Source organism: Cavia porcellus, unplaced genomic scaffold, assembly GCF_034190915.1.
Source record: "Cavia porcellus strain 051 isolate PalLab524CR breed Dunkin Hartley unplaced genomic scaffold, mCavPor4.1 scaffold_15, whole genome shotgun sequence".
Classification (NCBI taxonomy): domain Eukaryota; kingdom Metazoa; phylum Chordata; class Mammalia; order Rodentia; family Caviidae; genus Cavia; species Cavia porcellus.
Genome location: NW_026947498.1, coordinates 5,299,322 through 5,317,672, shown reverse-complemented (window position 1 = coordinate 5,317,672; position 18,351 = coordinate 5,299,322). Strand labels below are relative to the sequence as shown.

General features: G+C 39.2%; 1 protein-coding gene across 6 annotated transcripts in view; it reads right to left on the bottom strand.

The window, feature by feature from the left end:
• Ttc3 (tetratricopeptide repeat domain 3) overlaps positions 1-18,351 on the bottom strand; it is a 130,455-nt gene that overhangs the window by 79,500 nt on the left and 32,604 nt on the right. For 5 of the 6 annotated variants that reach the window (XM_063224500.1, XM_063224496.1, XM_063224497.1 and 2 more), the window contains exons 3-7: positions 13,012-13,054; positions 11,971-12,121; positions 7,570-7,657; positions 5,802-5,855; positions 4,712-4,832 (exon numbers count right to left, since the gene is read on the bottom strand). The exons of the other annotated variant lie outside the window; for it this stretch is intronic. In XM_063224500.1, the coding sequence (XP_063080570.1) occupies positions 4,712-4,832; positions 5,802-5,855; positions 7,570-7,657; positions 11,971-12,121; positions 13,012-13,054 (457 nt within the window). The remainder of the gene's footprint in view (positions 1-4,711; positions 4,833-5,801; positions 5,856-7,569; positions 7,658-11,970; positions 12,122-13,011; positions 13,055-18,351) is intronic. 6 annotated transcript variants of the gene reach the window in all.

Here is an 18,351-nt window from a genome sequence, read left to right as displayed (position 1 = left end):
TATAATAAACTTGAACAAAACAGTAAAGAATAAAACCAAAGCATTGGAGATATTAAGGGACTTTAAAAGAAGATAATAGTCAACCAGAATGGGCGTCATAATGAATCTTACTGTCTTCACAGTTGTTGCCTATACTTTCGAACTTGGTACTATCAAGCAAAGCAGAATAGGGGAAAATCAAAACAAGATGGTGAGGGCAATACAGGATTTCAAATCAAGTTAATAGAAAATCAAAGGAGGTTACTATAATATATCCTGCTATTTTTTATTTATTTTTCCCTTAATTAAAAAGATAAAAATAAAATAATTAAAAAAAGGGGGGATTGAGATAAGAGAGGGCATAACAACAGAACAGCACAGGTCAAAACATAACCATTTAAGCAAAATAATGTTTAACCACAAGATATCCTGACATACAAAATAGTTGCCATAGTATCTCTTTCCTCGAAATCTTTGAGTATAACTTTGTATACTGTAGTACCAAACATATCAAGACACTATAAAACCATTAAAGAGAATGACATTGCTACAGGGTATTTAGAACCAATTAACAGAAGATGAACAATGGTTTCTGTATAATCTCCTTGTCTACAAAAGTTTTTGCTTATATTATCATATATAGTAATATATAATAAAATCCAATAAGATACAACCTTTTAAGATCGATGGAGGCAGAAGAATACAAGTTTGATGGGACTTCAAAGCAAGATGATACTAAATCAGCACTAGCTATTATGTCTTGTTTTCTCCAAAATAGCTGTTCATAACATCCAACCTGCTCTGCCTCATTTCTGTTGAGCTCTTTATCTGTCGTTTGTTGTCAGTTGGTCTTCTTCATTTCGCTTTCTGCTCTGTTTATTGTGGCCTCTCTGCCACTATTTCTGGAATCTTGGTATTTTTCTTTTTTAGAATATCCTGCAGTATTCTCTGTAAAGTTGAATTGGTGGTTGCAAATTCCCCTAGTTCCTCTTTATCCTGGAAGCACCTTGTTTTTCCATCAATTTCTAGGGACAGCTGGGCAGGATATACCAATCTTGGCTGGAGGTTGTTATCTTTCAAAGCTTGAATTATTTCCCCCCACGCTCTTTGTGATTTGATGGTTTGTGCCGAGAAGTCTGCTATAATTCTGATGGGTGTTCCCTTGTAAGTGGTCTGTTTCTTGTCTCTGATGGCTTTTAATATTCTGTTCTTATATTGGATTTCTGGAATTTTGATTATTATATGCCTGGGTGTAGCTCTGTTTGGGTTGTAGGTGGCTGGGGTCCTGTATGCCTCATATATCTGAGTATCTTTACCTTTTGCTAAATTAGGGAAATTCTCCTGGATTATTTCTGTGAATAGCTTTTGTAGTCCATTTGTTTGTGCCGCTACTTCTTCTTTTATGTTCTGAATTCTTAAGTTATAGATCATCTTAATCATCTTCTAGCCTTTGTATTGTTGCTGGGTTTTTTTTGGTTATTTTTAAGAAGTTTTTCAGTTCATGCTCCCATATTACAAATCTGCCCTCCAGTTCAGATAATCTATCCTTAGTTTCTTTCAAGCTGTTATGCCAGTTTTTGATAAGAGTTTTTAGTTTCCTGGTAATCTCTTTGAACCTGCTTCACGTATTCTATGTTTTCTCTATTTTCTCCATCAAACAATTCTCCCCTTTTTTTCTGTTCTTCCATTCCACCATCTGTTTTTTCTTGGGCGGAGCTACCATTTCGCTAACTATTCTACTTATATCTTGCTTCAGGTCATTAATAACTTCATTCCTGAACTTGTCTATGAGGCTCTGGAGATAGCACTTTATGTCTATTGGTGCTGTGTCTGATATTGCATGTTTCTCAGGTTTGTTATTATAAACCACAGCATGAGAGAAAAGTAGTGTTAGAGCACCTCCTAGTGGACGTATCTCCAGGCCACATTAAAAACAGTGGTCTAAAATGTATAATCAATATTGTGAAATATGAAGACAGTGTTCAAATGAAAAGGGGAATTTGGGAGTGGGGCAGAGGAAAGGAAGGGAAAATCTGGTGAGAAGGATAAATGGAAATGAAACTTTTGTAAGTAAAGAGGAAGCAGAGGGGATGGAGATGGAGGGAGGGTAGGGAAATGGGAACAAAAAGAATCAAGTTACACAGGTACAAATACCTATAGTGGATGTAATCATTATGCATACCTAAAATGTATCAATAAGTATAATAAAAGCAATTAAAAACTGGTCTAGATTTAATCCTGAAGCTCTCAAGGAATAAATGTAAAAGTTTTAGGCCAAATGTATCTGCCTTTTAGCCCTTAGGCAGAAGTAGAGATTAACTCCTCTTACTTCTCTCTCCCCTGTGCTCTTCCTGGCAAGCACAAAGTCCTGAGTTAGATTCCCAGTACCCCCACCCAAGAACGATGCTGACTGGTTTTTACAGCACAGAGCAAACTGACTGACTTGTATAGCACAGTTAAGTTCACTGATAGAACACAACATTCCTAGAGAACCTTGTGAATTTAATAGTTTTAAATGGAAACAGGTACTAAGGAATAGCAGGACCCCGTCCCCAGAGGACAGCCTCTAGGGTCAGGACTTCTCTCTAGAAGATCTCCCCAGCCCCGCCACTATTCTCAGAGACACGGCTAACTGAGGCTCTAGCTAAGGAAGCCCTACAGCTAAGCACGGTCCAAGGGTCACAGGATCGCAAGGAAGGGGCCCAGGTGCTGACCCAGTTCTGCCACTTCCTTGCGCCTCCAGTCTGCCCCCACTGGCACTCTAGGGTGGGGTCTAGGGGACACCTCATAACGGACAGACCTTCTTCCCCTTGCTTCTTCTCAAAATGGCTAAAACCTTTCGCTGGTAACATCTGCAGGGGCAAGCCTCTTCCCTACTGTGAGGAACTCACGCTGAGCTCCAAAGAGTGCGACCTGCTCTCTTTCTGCCCCCAACCTGGCCTGCACACCCCCCAGAAGAGTTAAAAGTACCCCTAAAGGGGCTGGGGATTTAGCTCAGCGGCATAAGCGCCTGCCTTGCAAGCAGGCAGTCGTGAGTTCGATCCCTGCTACCGATAAAAATGAAAAAGACAAAAAAAAAAAAAAAAAAGTACCCCTAACAGTCTGTCCCTTCAGAGGGAAGAGTCACAGGTGGCTATCAGCTGTGACTACCAAACAACCATGGCTATGAAGGCAACAAGGAGCAGCCTGCACAGCTGGGCATTCCGTCTGCTACACTCTCGGCCTGGGGCTGTCTCAAAAGGTCTTGGCTTTCACAGGTGTGAAACATTTTTACTCCTTCTGATTCTCACTATAAGCAATCTGTTAACTGACTTACAAAAAGTTCTGACTAGTCTACTTATGGCTACAAGCCTAAAAACCATGAAAGACTTACTATTATTTAACTTGGCCAAATACACCTGAGTGCACTCTGGTCTGGGAACAATCGTCTCCTGTGTCTGTCTGTCTGTTCAATTTGTGACTGCTTACAATACTTACAGCTGTTTTGTTTAAACTCAACAATTTTTTATTCCTTTTGCCTCTTTTGGATTTTTAATATTTGGCTGTAACTTAGCATGGCCTATAGGTCAGTGTCATTAGAGTCATGGACGTGTATCCACCCAGGCTGCCAGCTGATACCCTCCACTGGTGGCAGGTGGTGTCTAAAAGCCAACTGATCACAACTGCTATTCCAGTCCTGTGGGAACACTTTCCCCCAATCTGCCTTTCATTCTAGTGCTCATGTTCTGATCACACACACTTTAATTTCCTGGAAAAGTTACTTATTCCTGCCTAGAAGCTGCCAAACTCCAAGTGATCTTGCTAAGACTGAATCACTATTACTTGCAATTGCATTGGTTGATCATAACTTTGACCTATGTTGTACCTGCCTCAGGATTTTGTTCTACAAACTTCCTTTGAGAGATGGGCTTGTTGGCAACCCATTTGGGACCCCTCCTGTTTCTCGGAAGCCATTCCTATTCCCCAACACATTTTCTCACTCTAAAAAAAAAAAAAAAAAGGAAAGAGGGAGAAACAAAGATCTGTATGTATTCAGGTGCAAATCCTCTCTAGTATTAAGTTATTAGCAAAATTTTTCCTTTTCTCAGTGGAGATGGCCAATAATTGGTCATTATCTACTAAAGAGCCAAATGTTTCTTATTTCAAGATTCCTGTAGCTGTACTATAAAAATACTACTAACATTCAAATGCTTTAAGGAAAAAAACAGGTAAGAAAGAAAAAAAAAATGTAAGGCAATTTCTTTATATATAAAAGAATAGCAGATTCATCATGAAAATGAAAACCATAATCTTAGTTTCTATGTTTCTTTTTTTTTGTTTTGTTTTGTTTTTTGTCTTTTTCGTTATCGGTACCAGGGATCGAACTAACGACTGCCTGCTTGCAAGGCAGGCGCTTATGCCACTGAGCTAAATCCCCAGCCCCTAGTTTCTATGTTTCTTATGAGTAAGAATATATGAATTTGGCTGTGGACTCAATCTGAGCACGATGTATAATAACCTATGACATCCATTAGGCAGGATTCTTTTAAAGTAGAATGTCACAAGAATCACTAAGTCAGGAGATGGAGACTAAAACTAACCAACAGGTTAAGTTTCTCTTATTCAGGCTTTCTACCAGAAAAAGTTTTTAAAAATTACTGTGATAAATCAGAAATCACATTAAATGCACATTCCATTTTCCCAAATTAAACCTTTAAAAATAGAGTCAACAATTTAAAGCAGTTATACTTACATTCAGTAAAGAAAACACTTAGCAAAGGCCAACTACTGTCAATTGACCCCAGTTTAGGTAGAATTGTTACATCCCCTGTGTATTTTATCCAATTTAAAGCTTCTTCCATTGCCAACATTTTCTGTTTCAAAAAGAGAAATGAAGAGTAAGATTTGGGTATTAATTCTAAACTTGTACACAGCATTATAAATACACCTTATACAGTATTTTCAGTTTCTTAACGCAAAACTTATACAATGCTGTAAGTATGTTATTCCATCATGTAATGGAGAATAGCTACACTCCAACACACAAGCTACACTCCAACACACATACAAATGATACACACATGCTACATTTTTAGGTGAACTCAGGCCATCCTCAGAGCTCAGGATGCTCCTGCAATGCATAAAAACCTAGAAGCTGAGGTTTACAACTTGGCAGAGAGTGCAGTAGGATAAATTAGAATTCTCAGACCTTATGTAAATGAAAGTTGTGTCCCTACCCCAAGGTTAAATTCCCCACAGGAATTACATAATTTACATGGCCTGTGGCAAGCAAGTATCAGGAGATAAATTAAACATCAAGAGAAGGGTGTGAGTGGGCAGATGGTCACTCAGCGCAAGACAGTGATTCTCACAAAGGGTCAGGAGTCCTGTGGAGTACTGTTTACTCTTCTAGAGTCCAGAGATTAAATAGCTGAGTTGTATTCTTAGTATCAGGTGTAAAGGAAACATGTGGACATCTATGTCATAAGTAGCATTAAAAATGGTTTACTGAATCAAGAGATCATCTAGCAATTGTGTGACAACAAATACTCACAGCAGGAACCTAATAATTTCATTCTGGGAAATACATGTTAAGGAAATAGTCTAAAAGACAAAAAAGAATTCCTTGCTAAAAGAGGCTCAAAATGACACTCTAAGTATGAGTGAAACAATGAAAATGAGACAAACCTGCAAAATGACATTACTGAAGTAAAATACAAAAGTCAGTATTACAAATACTACATGTGAGATACTGGGACTGAGGACGTGATACATGGGAAATGACCAGTGAGATGACTCCTTAGCCACAGTGAGTGTGCTGATTTCCATTGTTTGCCACTTACATTCTCTATTTTATAACCAATTTTCAATAAGCCTTCAATAAGGAATGAATCACTCTGCAAAATAAAAACAGAACAATACATATAATTTTGTTCCTTACTCTATCAATTATACTTGAATACCCTTTTTTTCTTTTGGTATCAGGACTCAAACTCAGGGCCTTGCGCCTGTCAGGCAGGTGCTGTGCCACTGAGCTACATCCCAGCCCTATACCTGAATATTCTAATGAAAAAAAAAAAAAACAAACGCTTTATTTTAGGTTTATTTCCAGCATAATGACATTTTAACTAGTGAACCACAAATAGGGCAGCAACCCTGTGAGATTGCATAACAAAGATAAAAAACTCCTACTGTACAGCACTGAGGCTGTGCTGACATCACAGCGCAATGCCATGCACTGTTCCTGAGTTCGTGATGTAAAATTTAGTGCACTGCCAGCCACATAAAAGTATAGTGTGTAGGCCAGAGATTTAGCTCAGTGGCTTAAGTGCCTGCCTGGCAAGTGTAAGGCCATGAGTTCTATCCCCAGTACCAAAAAAAAAAAAAAAAAAAAAAAATATATATATATATATATATATATATATATATATATAATGTTCAACTTTGTAAAGTTCATACTTGACAATCATAATAAATGGTATATGCATTTATTAAACTATACTCTTAATTGCCATTTTAGAGTGTACTTGTTTTTAAAAACTATGAAACAATATGGAATGTTATGGAGTCTCACAACTTGTGTTTCCTGTGTCCCTTGACTGCATCAAGAGAGCAAATCAAATAACTGACCTATCCCACCCCATCTAGGATTCAAACTCTGTGACTTTCACACAGTGATGAAACAGAAAATGATGCATTCCTTAGACTGTGTCCCTATTTTTAAACAAGGCCCAACTGCATGACTGTATGTACACAGGAGTAAACAATGATCATTTCATAGACACAAACCCCAAAACAAGAACTCAGAAAGTCTTCCAAAGGATTCTGGTAATAAAATGATTTTGTGTAACTTGTAGATACATAATTTTTTTTTTTTTTTTTGCCTTTTTCGTTTTTATCGGTACCAGGGATCGAACTCACGACTGCCTGCTTGCAAGGCAGGCGCTTATGCCGCTGAGCTAAATCCCCAGCCCCTGATACATAATTTTTAAGATTAACTACACCTAAGCCTTTTATAAAGGTACACTGGTTGGTATGCTATTGCAAAGAATCATTAGCAGAAAATAAATACCAAAATGTTCTTGCTAACACCTAAGTGTGAATCAAATAGTCTCACAAACAGTACTTGGCTCCTTAACTAACTGAAACAAGAAATATTATCAAGTGGTTTTTAAGAATACACATATGCACAAATGCAAAGATTCTCAACACAGCAGAAAGATATTTTCTCAAATCTACCCTAATAAATTTTACCCCGAAGACAAAGTATTTGTGGATGACCGCGTACTTTTCCATCAAAAGACAGAGCCTACCACTTTCAGAACCTGTTACAAAGGTTTCTACAAACCAATGCCCACTTTAATTTGTAATAAATTCAATTTCTATCCTTTAATGATGAGAAGCAGTCCCGGTCCCCAACACGGGACCTCAGAACCACAACATCAGCTATGTACCCAATTACCTCAATGTGGGGAACACCAATGGATACCAGAATAATGTCAGCTTTACAAACATAAAGCCACTATATGTCAACTGCTATAAATTAGTAATATAGGCCAAACACCATTTTTTTTATATGTGGGTGGAAGAAGCATGTATTTTACCACTTACCGAAACTTTCTTTGCCAAATCCACAATATCTTCCATCAACTCAAGACATTGTAATTTCCTCAAACTTATCTCAGAAGCATGAGAATTGCTTAAAGACAAATTTATTTTTTAAAAGATTAGGTTCTCACATATACGAAATCACTGAACTTTATGCTTAACTACATTACTCAGTAATGAAAACTATCTTTAAAACATTAAGTTCTTTCTTCTTCACTGTTACAATGTTAGCTGTGTATTACCCTCAGAGCATAAAAGTGGGTCCCACAAAAATATTCCTGTTTTCTACTGTAAATTTTTATTTATAACAGTCAGCTGTGCATCTTGTTACCTTTCCCTGAGGGACACAGGAAGCAATCTTTGTGTTTATTTGTTTGGTGTGACAAAAGGTATGTGCAAATGTGTCAAACCAGGTCTTACACCCACGTGATGCTCCATGGAACAGTTTTTTGTGTATATTTACCTTGCATCACAGGGAGTATAATAAATCCACAGCACTCTCGGGTTTGTTTTTTAAAAGTTTTATTTTGATTTTTCCTGGTAGAAATAGCCCAATTCAGTACAATGGCATTGAAAAGCCAGATTTGCAAGTTTTGGAACAGCTCAAATGTGAATCATCAGAGCACTCATGCATGGATGATAAAGATGACCCACTATAGTAAAATACATGTTTTCACTAGGGATTTAGCTCAGTGGCCTAAGCACCTGCCTGGCAAGTAAAAGGTTATCGGTTCGACCCCTGGTAGCAAACAAACAAACAAACAAACATGTTTTCATAACACAAGAGTGGTGTGGGTGCATGAAGATGACTCTTGATGTTGCTTTGACAGTGAAATGGAGCACGAATCAACTGGTACAGACACAGAGAAGGCAAACCTCCTTGATTCAGATGATGAAGAAAACAGCCATGAATACATACTTGATTGGTTGAAATGTTGCAAAATGGCCATGCAACCAAATGGAATGATCCAATGTTAGAATTTGGCTCAAAAATATAGTAAGGATCTTGGCAGAGGTGAAATGTATTAGATAGAATGCTAGCAATGCCATTCAATGTTGGAAATTGTAACATATGAAATGCTACAAGATTATGTTAAATTCACAAAGGCTGAGATACAAGTAAAACATTCTGTATGCACCAATGGCCAAATTAAAAAATGTATCATGACATCTCACTAGCTAACCTGAAAGCATTCACTGGTCTGCTGTACTTAGCAGGGATTTCTTATGGTAATCACAGGAATGTAAAAGACTGATGGAAGAGAAATGGGTTAAAATATAGCATAACAATGTATGCCTTTATAAATGCAAAGCCTAACCTTTCAACTTAGAAATTTATTCTGGAACTGGGCCATCAGGTCCTTATTCATACAATAATAAACCAAATGATACTGTGAGCAAACTTGTTGCTCTCATCTTCCAAATCAGATTGTGACATTCAACAATTGGTTTAGTGGTTTTCAACTGATGTTACATTTGTTATCAGAGCACAGGTTAACCAGCATAGGAACTATATGCAGGAACAAAGCAGAAATTCCAAATGAAATGCTATGATTTCAAAACAGAACTGTATAGTACAATCTCTGGATTTCAGAAAGATTTACACTGGCCTTGCATATAGCAAAAAAAAAAAAAAAACCCAAAGTGGTGCTGATGTTTAACATTGCACAATGATGGAAATATTGAAAGGGAAACCTCGACAAAACAGAAGCCTGAGGTGGTAACTTTCTACAACAAACCCAAGACAGAGTAGATTATGTTAATGAGTTACTCAGAAACTATGACGTCACAAACCCAAGACAGAGTAGATTATGTTAATGAGTTACTCAGAAACTATGACGTCACTCGAAACACAAAGCATTGGTCAGTAATTGTATTTTACTTGATCCTAAATACGTGGCATAAATAAATAGATTGATAGTTTACAAGAAAATAACAAGTGCAGACTATCATGAAGAAATTTTCTTACAGGACCAGGACAGGAACTCATAAGAGATCATTTACAGTAGAGGAAAGACACAATGTTTCTGCCCAGGGAATTACACATGCAAAAAAAAAAAAAAACTATGGACCACAGCAGTGAGCTGACAGGTGAACAGGTAGGGGCAGTATCCCAAAGCCCTACCTACCTATGACAACAGGAAAACCAAAAAGATGTAAACTGTGCCCTACAAGAAAAGACAGGAAAAAAAAAAAAAAACACATGTTCTATCAGTGCAAGTGATACCTGTGTATGGAACATGCAATTTTATGTGTGAAGGTTATTTTTGTTGTAGAGTTCTATTGGTATTTTCATTGTAGTTCACAAAGGTTTTTATTTCTGATGTTATCTCTTAGGTTTTGTAATCAAGTACACAGCTGAGGTGAGTTAATGTCTAGTCTAAGCCTTCATTACACACTTGATACTTTATCTGACATCTTATTTCCCTGCTAAGTACATGTCATAGAACATAGTAGGAAGCACCTGACAAAACAGGAAGAAAAGTGACAAGAATGGGCTGTTGCATAGGAAAGCTAAGCACACAAGCTATCAGTGTAAGCAAGCACAGAACACGCAGTTGTCATGTGTGAAGACTGCCTTGGATGTGACAGCTGAAGCAAAGGTTCTTTTCTTTTCTTTCTTTTTTCTTTCTTTCTTTTGTTCTTTCTTTCTTTCTTTCTTCCTTCCTTCCTTCCTTCCTTCCTTTCTCTCTCTCTCTCTCTCTCTCTCTCTCTCTCTCTCTCTCTGTCTCTGTCTCTTTCTCTCTTTCTGTACTGAGGATCGAACTCATGACCATGCTTGCAAGGCAGGCATATGCTGCTGAGCTAAATACTCTGGTGCAAAGATTATTTCTGTGGTGCACTTTTGTGTTACACTGTACTTCACACAGGCTTTTATTTCGGATGCTATCTCATATTTTCTAAAAAAGTGCACAGATGATGCAAACGTGTTGACACCTATTCTAAGCACTCTATGCTTGATATTTTATTATATTGACATCCTTTTTTCTTGTGTAGGTGTGACAACTGAAATACAGATTTGTTTTATAGAGTCCTATTGGTATTTTCATTGTAGTTCATAGAGGAATTAATTTCTAATGTCATCTACTAGGTTTTATGAGCAAGTACACAGCTGACGTGAAAACAATGTTTATTCTAAACATACAATACATATTAAGAATACTTTGTTTTAAAAAAACAATACTTTTTAATTGATATTTTATGTTCTTGTTAAATACGCATTACATAATACAAGAACCTTCTGACAAAACAAGACTAGTGAGGGGCTGGGCATTTAGCTCAGCGGCATAAGCCCTTGCCTTGCAAGTGTGTGATCGTGAGTTTGATCCCTGGTATGGATAACAAGACTAGTGATATGTCAAGTCTATCTCACAAAAAGACTAGGAAAGCAAAACACACATGCTGTCCATGTAAGTGACACACATGTATGGAATGGCCTGTCATGTGTGCAGATTGCCTTAGGTGTGATAACTGAAGTAAAGATTTTTTTTTGTAGAGTGCTGGTGGTATTTTCATTGTAGTTCATATAGGAATTTATTTCCATTATTCTCTTTTAGACTTTGCACACCAAAAACAAGTCAATGTTGAAAATTTTGATGCTTTATTATAAACAATAAACATTAAATTGCAATACTTTATTTTTAAATATTTTTTCCTATTAAGCATTCATTGTTTAATATAATAAAACTCATAGAATTTTTATTTTTTTATTTTTTTGTCTTTTTGAGAGAAGGTCTCACTATGCAGTTCAGGCTGGCCTTGAGCTCACTTTGCAGCCCAGGCTGGTCTCGAACTTGCAACGATCTTCCTGCCTCAGCCTCCTGAGTGCTGGGATTATGGGCATGAGCCACCACACCTGGATCAAAACTCATGGAATTAAAAGTAATAATTCATCAAGCTGGATGTGGTGGTGCATGCCTATAATCCCAGCGCTCAGGAAGCTGAGGGAGGAGGACTTCCATGAGTTCAAGGCCAAACTGCGCTATACAATGAGACCCTGTCTCTAAATAAATAAATACATTTATCTATACAAATATTCTAAAGAATAAATGTAGGTTTGCCATACCCATGGTCATGCCCCTTTATGATAAAAGTGTGTTCTGCTATTGAATATACCAAATAGTGTATCTTTTTCTCTTTCTTGTACTACAATACTGATATTTATAAGGGGACATACCTCCTGGCTCGGTGTTAAGCCAAAATTTAATATTATTCAGAATGTATTCAGTGTAATATTCACTTATATTTAAAAACCCAAGCATTTATTTTTCTACCCAATTAAACAAAAATAAAACTGAACAGTAGGTAGGAACAAGGCATAAACCTTCCTCGTATGGGACATTTCTTAGCGCCATGTTAAACACTTATTGCAGTTTATTTAAGAGAATAATGTAGATAACATACCTGGGTTCCACACATGGATGAAATCTTGGTATTACAGAAGCATGCTGATGTTTAAAAAGAAGTGGCCAGAAGATATATATTTTAATGGCATCACAGTTATCGTGCAGGTCAGAAACAGGTTTACTACACCATATATTGCAGATGTCAAATTCTTAAAAAAAATTTTAAAAAGTTTAGTATTAGTCTTGGTACCTCATCACTGAATAAATGAACACTATTAAAAGAGAACTGGTGAGATGGGCTGGGGTATATGGCTCAGGGGTAGAGTACTTGTCCAGCATGCACAAGGCTCTGAGTCCAATCCCCAGTACCACCAAGAAAATTAAACCAAAAATAGAGAAATGGTAAAAGGATAAGAAAAGGCAAGAAATGAGATATTTTAGCCAGTTAGATACTAAGAATATTTAAATGTTGGCTAAAATTGTACTTTAGCAAAGACAGGTTTTATGGAAACAAAGTTTTTGTATATGGAGAAGGTAGAGCAGTGGAGGGAAAAGTTACATCATGTACAGGTATAAATTCTCTATGATGAATGTGATCTTTATGTATATGCACCAATAAAATCTGATTGAAAAAATAAAATATCAGACTTTGGGGGGAATGAAATAATTTTCAAAAACTTGTTAGGAATTCAGTCCAATTCTCTACATTTTGCTTTTCAAATTAGAGTATAAATAAAAAATACCACTGGAGTCAGGTGTGCTGGTGCACACCTATAATCCCAGCACTGGGGAAGCCGAGGCAGGAGGACTGGTGCAAGTTTGAGGCCAGCCTGAGCTACAACACTACAATATGAGTTCAAGGCCAGCCTGAATGTCATAATGAAACCTTCTCTCAAAAAAAAAAAAAGGATCATTCGATTGTCTGTATATGTACCAAGTAACATCATTTAGGAGACTGTGCAGGATTAAAAAAATTTTAGTGAAAAAAATAGTAAGAACACATTTTTAAGAAGTGTATATCTATGTTGATCTGACTAGAGGGATGGACCTCCCCTTATAGTCTGTCAATAAAGTCACATTATAATAATAATATACTCACCTAAATTGGTCTCTGTTTGAGCATAATCTTTATACTGTGTACCCTAAAAAGAAAAAAATTATTTTTATTTGATATCTGGTAAAATGTAAAAATACAATGCTTGATTTTTAATCTAGAGCTCAGCAGAAAGAAACTAAAATTTTTTTGGTGCTCATTTACGTAAACATCTGAACACATAGTTAGCCAATAAGCCTTAATTGATGAGCTTTTTCAGTGCTTCCTCTGAGCTTGTTTCTTCTATAAGCATCCCAAAAGCTTTTCTAAGAACACATATCCCCCCTCCAAAATAAGAAAAAAAAAGAACACCACATATTGCCATTATGTGTTCTCTGATATTAATATTATTACTGAAGTGCTGTTTATTTTCTCTTCTGAAATCACCTCTTCAAACTCATGTGAGCGTCCTGTCAAAACCCATGTGCCAAAAGCATCACTGCATTCAGAGCCCCCTAAAGCAGAAAGCCTTTAAGATTCTGTGATAGTTAACTGTTGAGTCAACTTGAGTAAGAAACACACAACTAATTGGATTAGCATGGCTCTGAGTGTGGCTGAATAGAATCACTGAAGACAGAAGACCCAGCCTGGGCGTCAGTGGTACCAACCAGGCTTGAAGCCTGGATACAGTAAAAACGGGAGAGAAGGCAGAAGGCTCACTTATCTCTTCAGGGGAGGGCTCCAGTCCGTCTTTGGCTTGTCCATTCGCCTCCTGGCTTCTGGTGCAGACCCTTAAGCTTCCTGATACTGATTTGCATGGGGCCCTACCGTGAGCTCAGGGCCTTTCACTTTTAACAGGACCCTTCAGCTCTCTGCCATGCACACCCTTCTGCACTCTTCCACACCTGACTCTGCAGATGGCCACTGTAAGCCTGCCTTGAAAGCCAACTTCTATTAACTAAACCTGTATCTCTAGTGAGCACTGATTCATATTTTGGTACTGGGAGTGGCTCTAGAGAAATAGAACTACAAAGATGCAATTTTTAAATAGATGTAACGGCTCACAGACATGGTTCTCTAATTTGGTGATGGCTAACAATGCCATGGTATCTCCTGATAATGTGAGGAATACTGATAGACTTTGGTGTGAACTGCTTGAATACACAATGTAGATGCATTTGATTACCCTAATTCACCACTTACACAAGAAATTTAGTTATTCCATACATGATACTTTTGAATATTTTTGGCACAATAGGAACTAGACTGGTGCCAGCTGGTTACTCTTAGCATATCTGGACAAACAGACAGAAGATCAGAGCATAGCAAAACTGGCTGTGGAAACAGGTGTGATCCTGTGTGGTCAAGCACACACAGACCTATGGTGTTAGCTGATTAGCCATGGTGTTCCCAAAGTGAAATAGATAGGAAGACTACTCAATTTTGCTAGATTTATATTATCAAAAAAATTTAAGGGGAAATGAACAGAAACCTACTTCAAATCATAGTAACAAAGAATCGCCAGGCATGGTGGCACACGTCTATAATCCCAACACTTGGGAGGCTGAGGCAAGAGAATCGCTGAGTTTGAGACCAGCCTGGGCTACAAAGAGAACTCAAAGCCAGCCTGAACTACATAGTGAAACCCTGTCTCAAAAGGACAGAAAAGAAAATCAACAACCAGTGCCCAAATTTCAGCCAGTTTACAGAACCCGTCTGGACTCTCACAGGCACCCACCCAAATGAATAAAGGGGAATACTTGAGAAAGCACCCTGGGGCACCACCCAAAGTTTTACACCCAATCTTCTTCCTATCCTTCCTGAAGGGACTACTGGCCTTTTACAAGGGTAACCATACATTGGCGGAAGGTAAATAAGCAGACATTTCAGAGACTCCTGGACACTGGTTCTGAACTAACACTGACTCCAGAAGGTCCACAACATCATTACGGCTCTCCAGTAAGAGGAGGGGCACACGGAGGTCAGGTGATCAATGCAGTTTTGGCAAAGGTCTGACTTAGCAATGAGTCAAGTAATGGGTGCAGTAATGTAGGCCCTCAATTCCATCCTGTAGTCACTTCCCCTGTTCTAAAATTCATAATGGGGATACACAGTGTGGCAGAATTCTCACATTGGTTCCTTAACCTGTAGTGTGAGAGCTATTATACTTGAGAAGGTGAAATGGAAACCATCAGTTGTCGTAAACCCAAGACAGTATCACGTCCCTAGCAGACTGCAGAGAGTAGCGCCCTGAAGGATGCAGCAGTGGTTCCCACATCTCCATTTAATTCTCCCATGTGGCCTGTGCAGAAGGAAGGTGGGTCTTGGAGACGACGGTGGATTACCGTCAGCTGAATCAAGTGGTAACGCCAATTGCAGCTGTGGTACCAGATGGTCTCCTTGCCTCCTGGTATAGTAGTTCCTCCGTGTAAGAACATTTTGGTTCCCAAACATTTGGCACACTGTTCCTTTAGATTGATGATGTTATGCTGGCTGAGGCTAGTGAGCAAAAGCGAGCAACCACTCTGGATGTGTTAGTGAACCATTTGAGAGCCCATGGATGGGAAATCCAACAAAAATTCCAGGTCCCCCTACCTCAGTGAAGTTTCTAGGAGTCTGGTGGTGTGGGGCACGTAGAATATTCCTTCTAAGGTAAAAGATAAGCTGTTGCATCTGGCTTCCCCTATGACCAAAAAAGAGGTGTACTGCCTAGTCAGCCGATTTGGATTTTGGAGATAATAATTCCTCACTCAGGTGCCTTATGTCAGTCCAGTTACTGAGTGACTCAGAAAGCTACTAGTTTTGAGCGGGGTCCAGAACAAGAGAAGGCTCTGCAACAGGTCCAGGCTGCTGTGCTGGTTGCTCTCCCACTGGGGACATGACCCAGCAGATCCAATGGTATTGAAGTGTCAGTGGCAGGTAGGACACGTCTGGACTCTCACAGGCACCCACTGTCACAGTCAATCACAGCAGAGGCCTTCAGGATTCTGGAGCAAGGCTCTGCCATAGTCTGAAGATAACCCCTTTGAAAAACGGATCCTGGCCTGCTACGGGGTCTTAGTGGAAACTGAACACTTGACCAGAGGACTCAGGTCTACATGCAACCTGCATTGCCCATCATAAGCTGGGAATTATCTGATTCATCACATCATAAAGATAGATGGATGTGCACAGACAATAGTCTACCATTAAATGGAAGTGGTATATATCTAACTGAGCCAGGAAAGGTCCAGAGGGCACGAGTTACATGAAGAATTTGTCCAGATGTCCATGGTTGCTATTTCTGCTATATTGCCTCTGTCTCCCAGCATGCACCTACAGCCTGCATGATCAGCTGTCAGAGGAAGAGAAGGCCAGAGCCTTGTATTCAGAATGGTTCCACATTATATGCAGGCACCATCCCCAAGTAGACAACTACAGCATTATAGCCCTTTCCAGGACATCCCCGAGGACAGTGAAGAAGGAAAATCTTCAGTGGGCAGAACTTCAGACAGTGTACCTGTTAGCACATTGTATCTGGAAGAAAAAAATGGCCAAATGTGTGACCATATACTCATTCATGGGCCAATAGTCTGGCAGGATGGTAAGGAACTTGGAAGGAACACGACTGGAAAACAGGACACAAAGGTATCTGGGGAAGAGAACCATGAATAAACCTCTCCATAAAGACAAGGGATTTAGGAGATATTCATACGCCATGTAAATGCTTACCAAAAGGGACCTCAGCAGAAGAAGACTTCAACAATCAAGAGGATTAGGATGACCACCTGTCACTCCCAATGGGCTCATGAACAGAGTGGCCATGGTGGTAGGGATGGAGGCTATGCATGAGCTCAGCATTACAGACTCCCTCCCACCAGGCTGATCTGGCTTCGGCCACTGCCTAATGTCCAATATGCTGACAGCAGAGATCAACAATCGGTCCCTGGTATAACACCATTCCCCAAGATGACCAACCTGTGACCTGGGGGCAGGATGATTACATTGCACTGCTTTCATCATGGAAAAGACAGCACTTTGTCCTTTGTTATGACTTGTGTCTGGATGTCCCGCCAAAGCCTCATGCAGTAATGGAAGCACTTTTCAGAGGCAGGATTATACAATTTATGTTTGCTTCATGGTCTAATACTAGGATTATGGGTGTGAGTGCTACACCCCCCTGGAGTGGGTAGTCTACATACATTGTAAGGGACAGAAAGAATCTCCTCTCTTCATTTTGCCCCTTTTTGCTCTTGTAGCTTTTGCTGTCTTCTGCCATCATGAACTGTTGCCCTCTGTCATGAGTCAACCTGCTTGGTGCCAGCTGATTATGGACTGAAACCTCCACAAACTGTGAGTCTTCCTCTTTTAACTTTGGGTATCAGATATTTTGTCCCAGCAATGAGAGAAAAGTAACCAAAGTAGAATTTGGTACCAGGAGTGGGGTCACTGCTGTGACAATACCCAATCACATGGTTCAAGAACCTTTGGAAATGGCTTATGAAAAGAATTTGTAAAGATTTGGAGATGTGGTTGGAATAGCAGAGCAGAAATGCCTTAGGCTGTTCTGTATGGGGGATTCTGGTCATAGCTCATAAGACCAGAAAGACGATATAAAACCTGGCCAGTTAAGTGCAGGCTTGGGAAGTTTCTGCTAGGAAGAAGGACTGCATTGGTTGCTGGACTATACAGAATGTGTGCTATAACTTGGCAAAAAGTTTGTCTGCATTTTACTGATTTCCATAGATTTTTGTCTGGGACTGAGATTAAGGGCAGTGGACTAATTAATCTGGCAGAAAAAATTTCAAGGCTGGGAGCTTTTAGCCACATTTATGTTGTAAATCAAGAGCAAAGAGCCCACCAGGATATTTAAAATGTGAGTTTGCCCAGAAAGAAAGCTCCAGTAAAGTTGTAGACTATGAAGATAGAGCTGAGGAGAACTCTACTGCTGAGAAGGAACAGGAGAACAGAAAAGATGGCCTGATGGCATCATAAGCAGCAGCAAGTCTCCACCCTTTGCAGCCTCAAAACTGCAAAAGTTTCTACTTTGCTTTGAAAAAAAAAGCCACACAGCACCATGTCCCAAAACAGTGACAGCCACACTATGTTCCAGAAGGGTGGCGGCAGCCACACCAGGTTCCAAATGACAGTGGCCACACTAGGTTCTAGACTGGTGGTGGCATAGAGAATCTGTTCCTCAGAATCAGGTTCAGAGTGCCCAGCAATCCAGGGACTCGACTTTACAGCCAAGAGAGAAGGAAACCTGGCTACTGCTTAGCTGGCAGCAGACCTTGACCTCATTCACATGGCGCTGGTTTTAGGTGCATGTAGAAAGCAAGATTTAAAAGATTAATATGGCAAAAAAAAAAAAAAGATTAAAAAGGCTTCTACCTCAATTTCAGAAGGCTTGGGAGGCCAGGCAGTGAG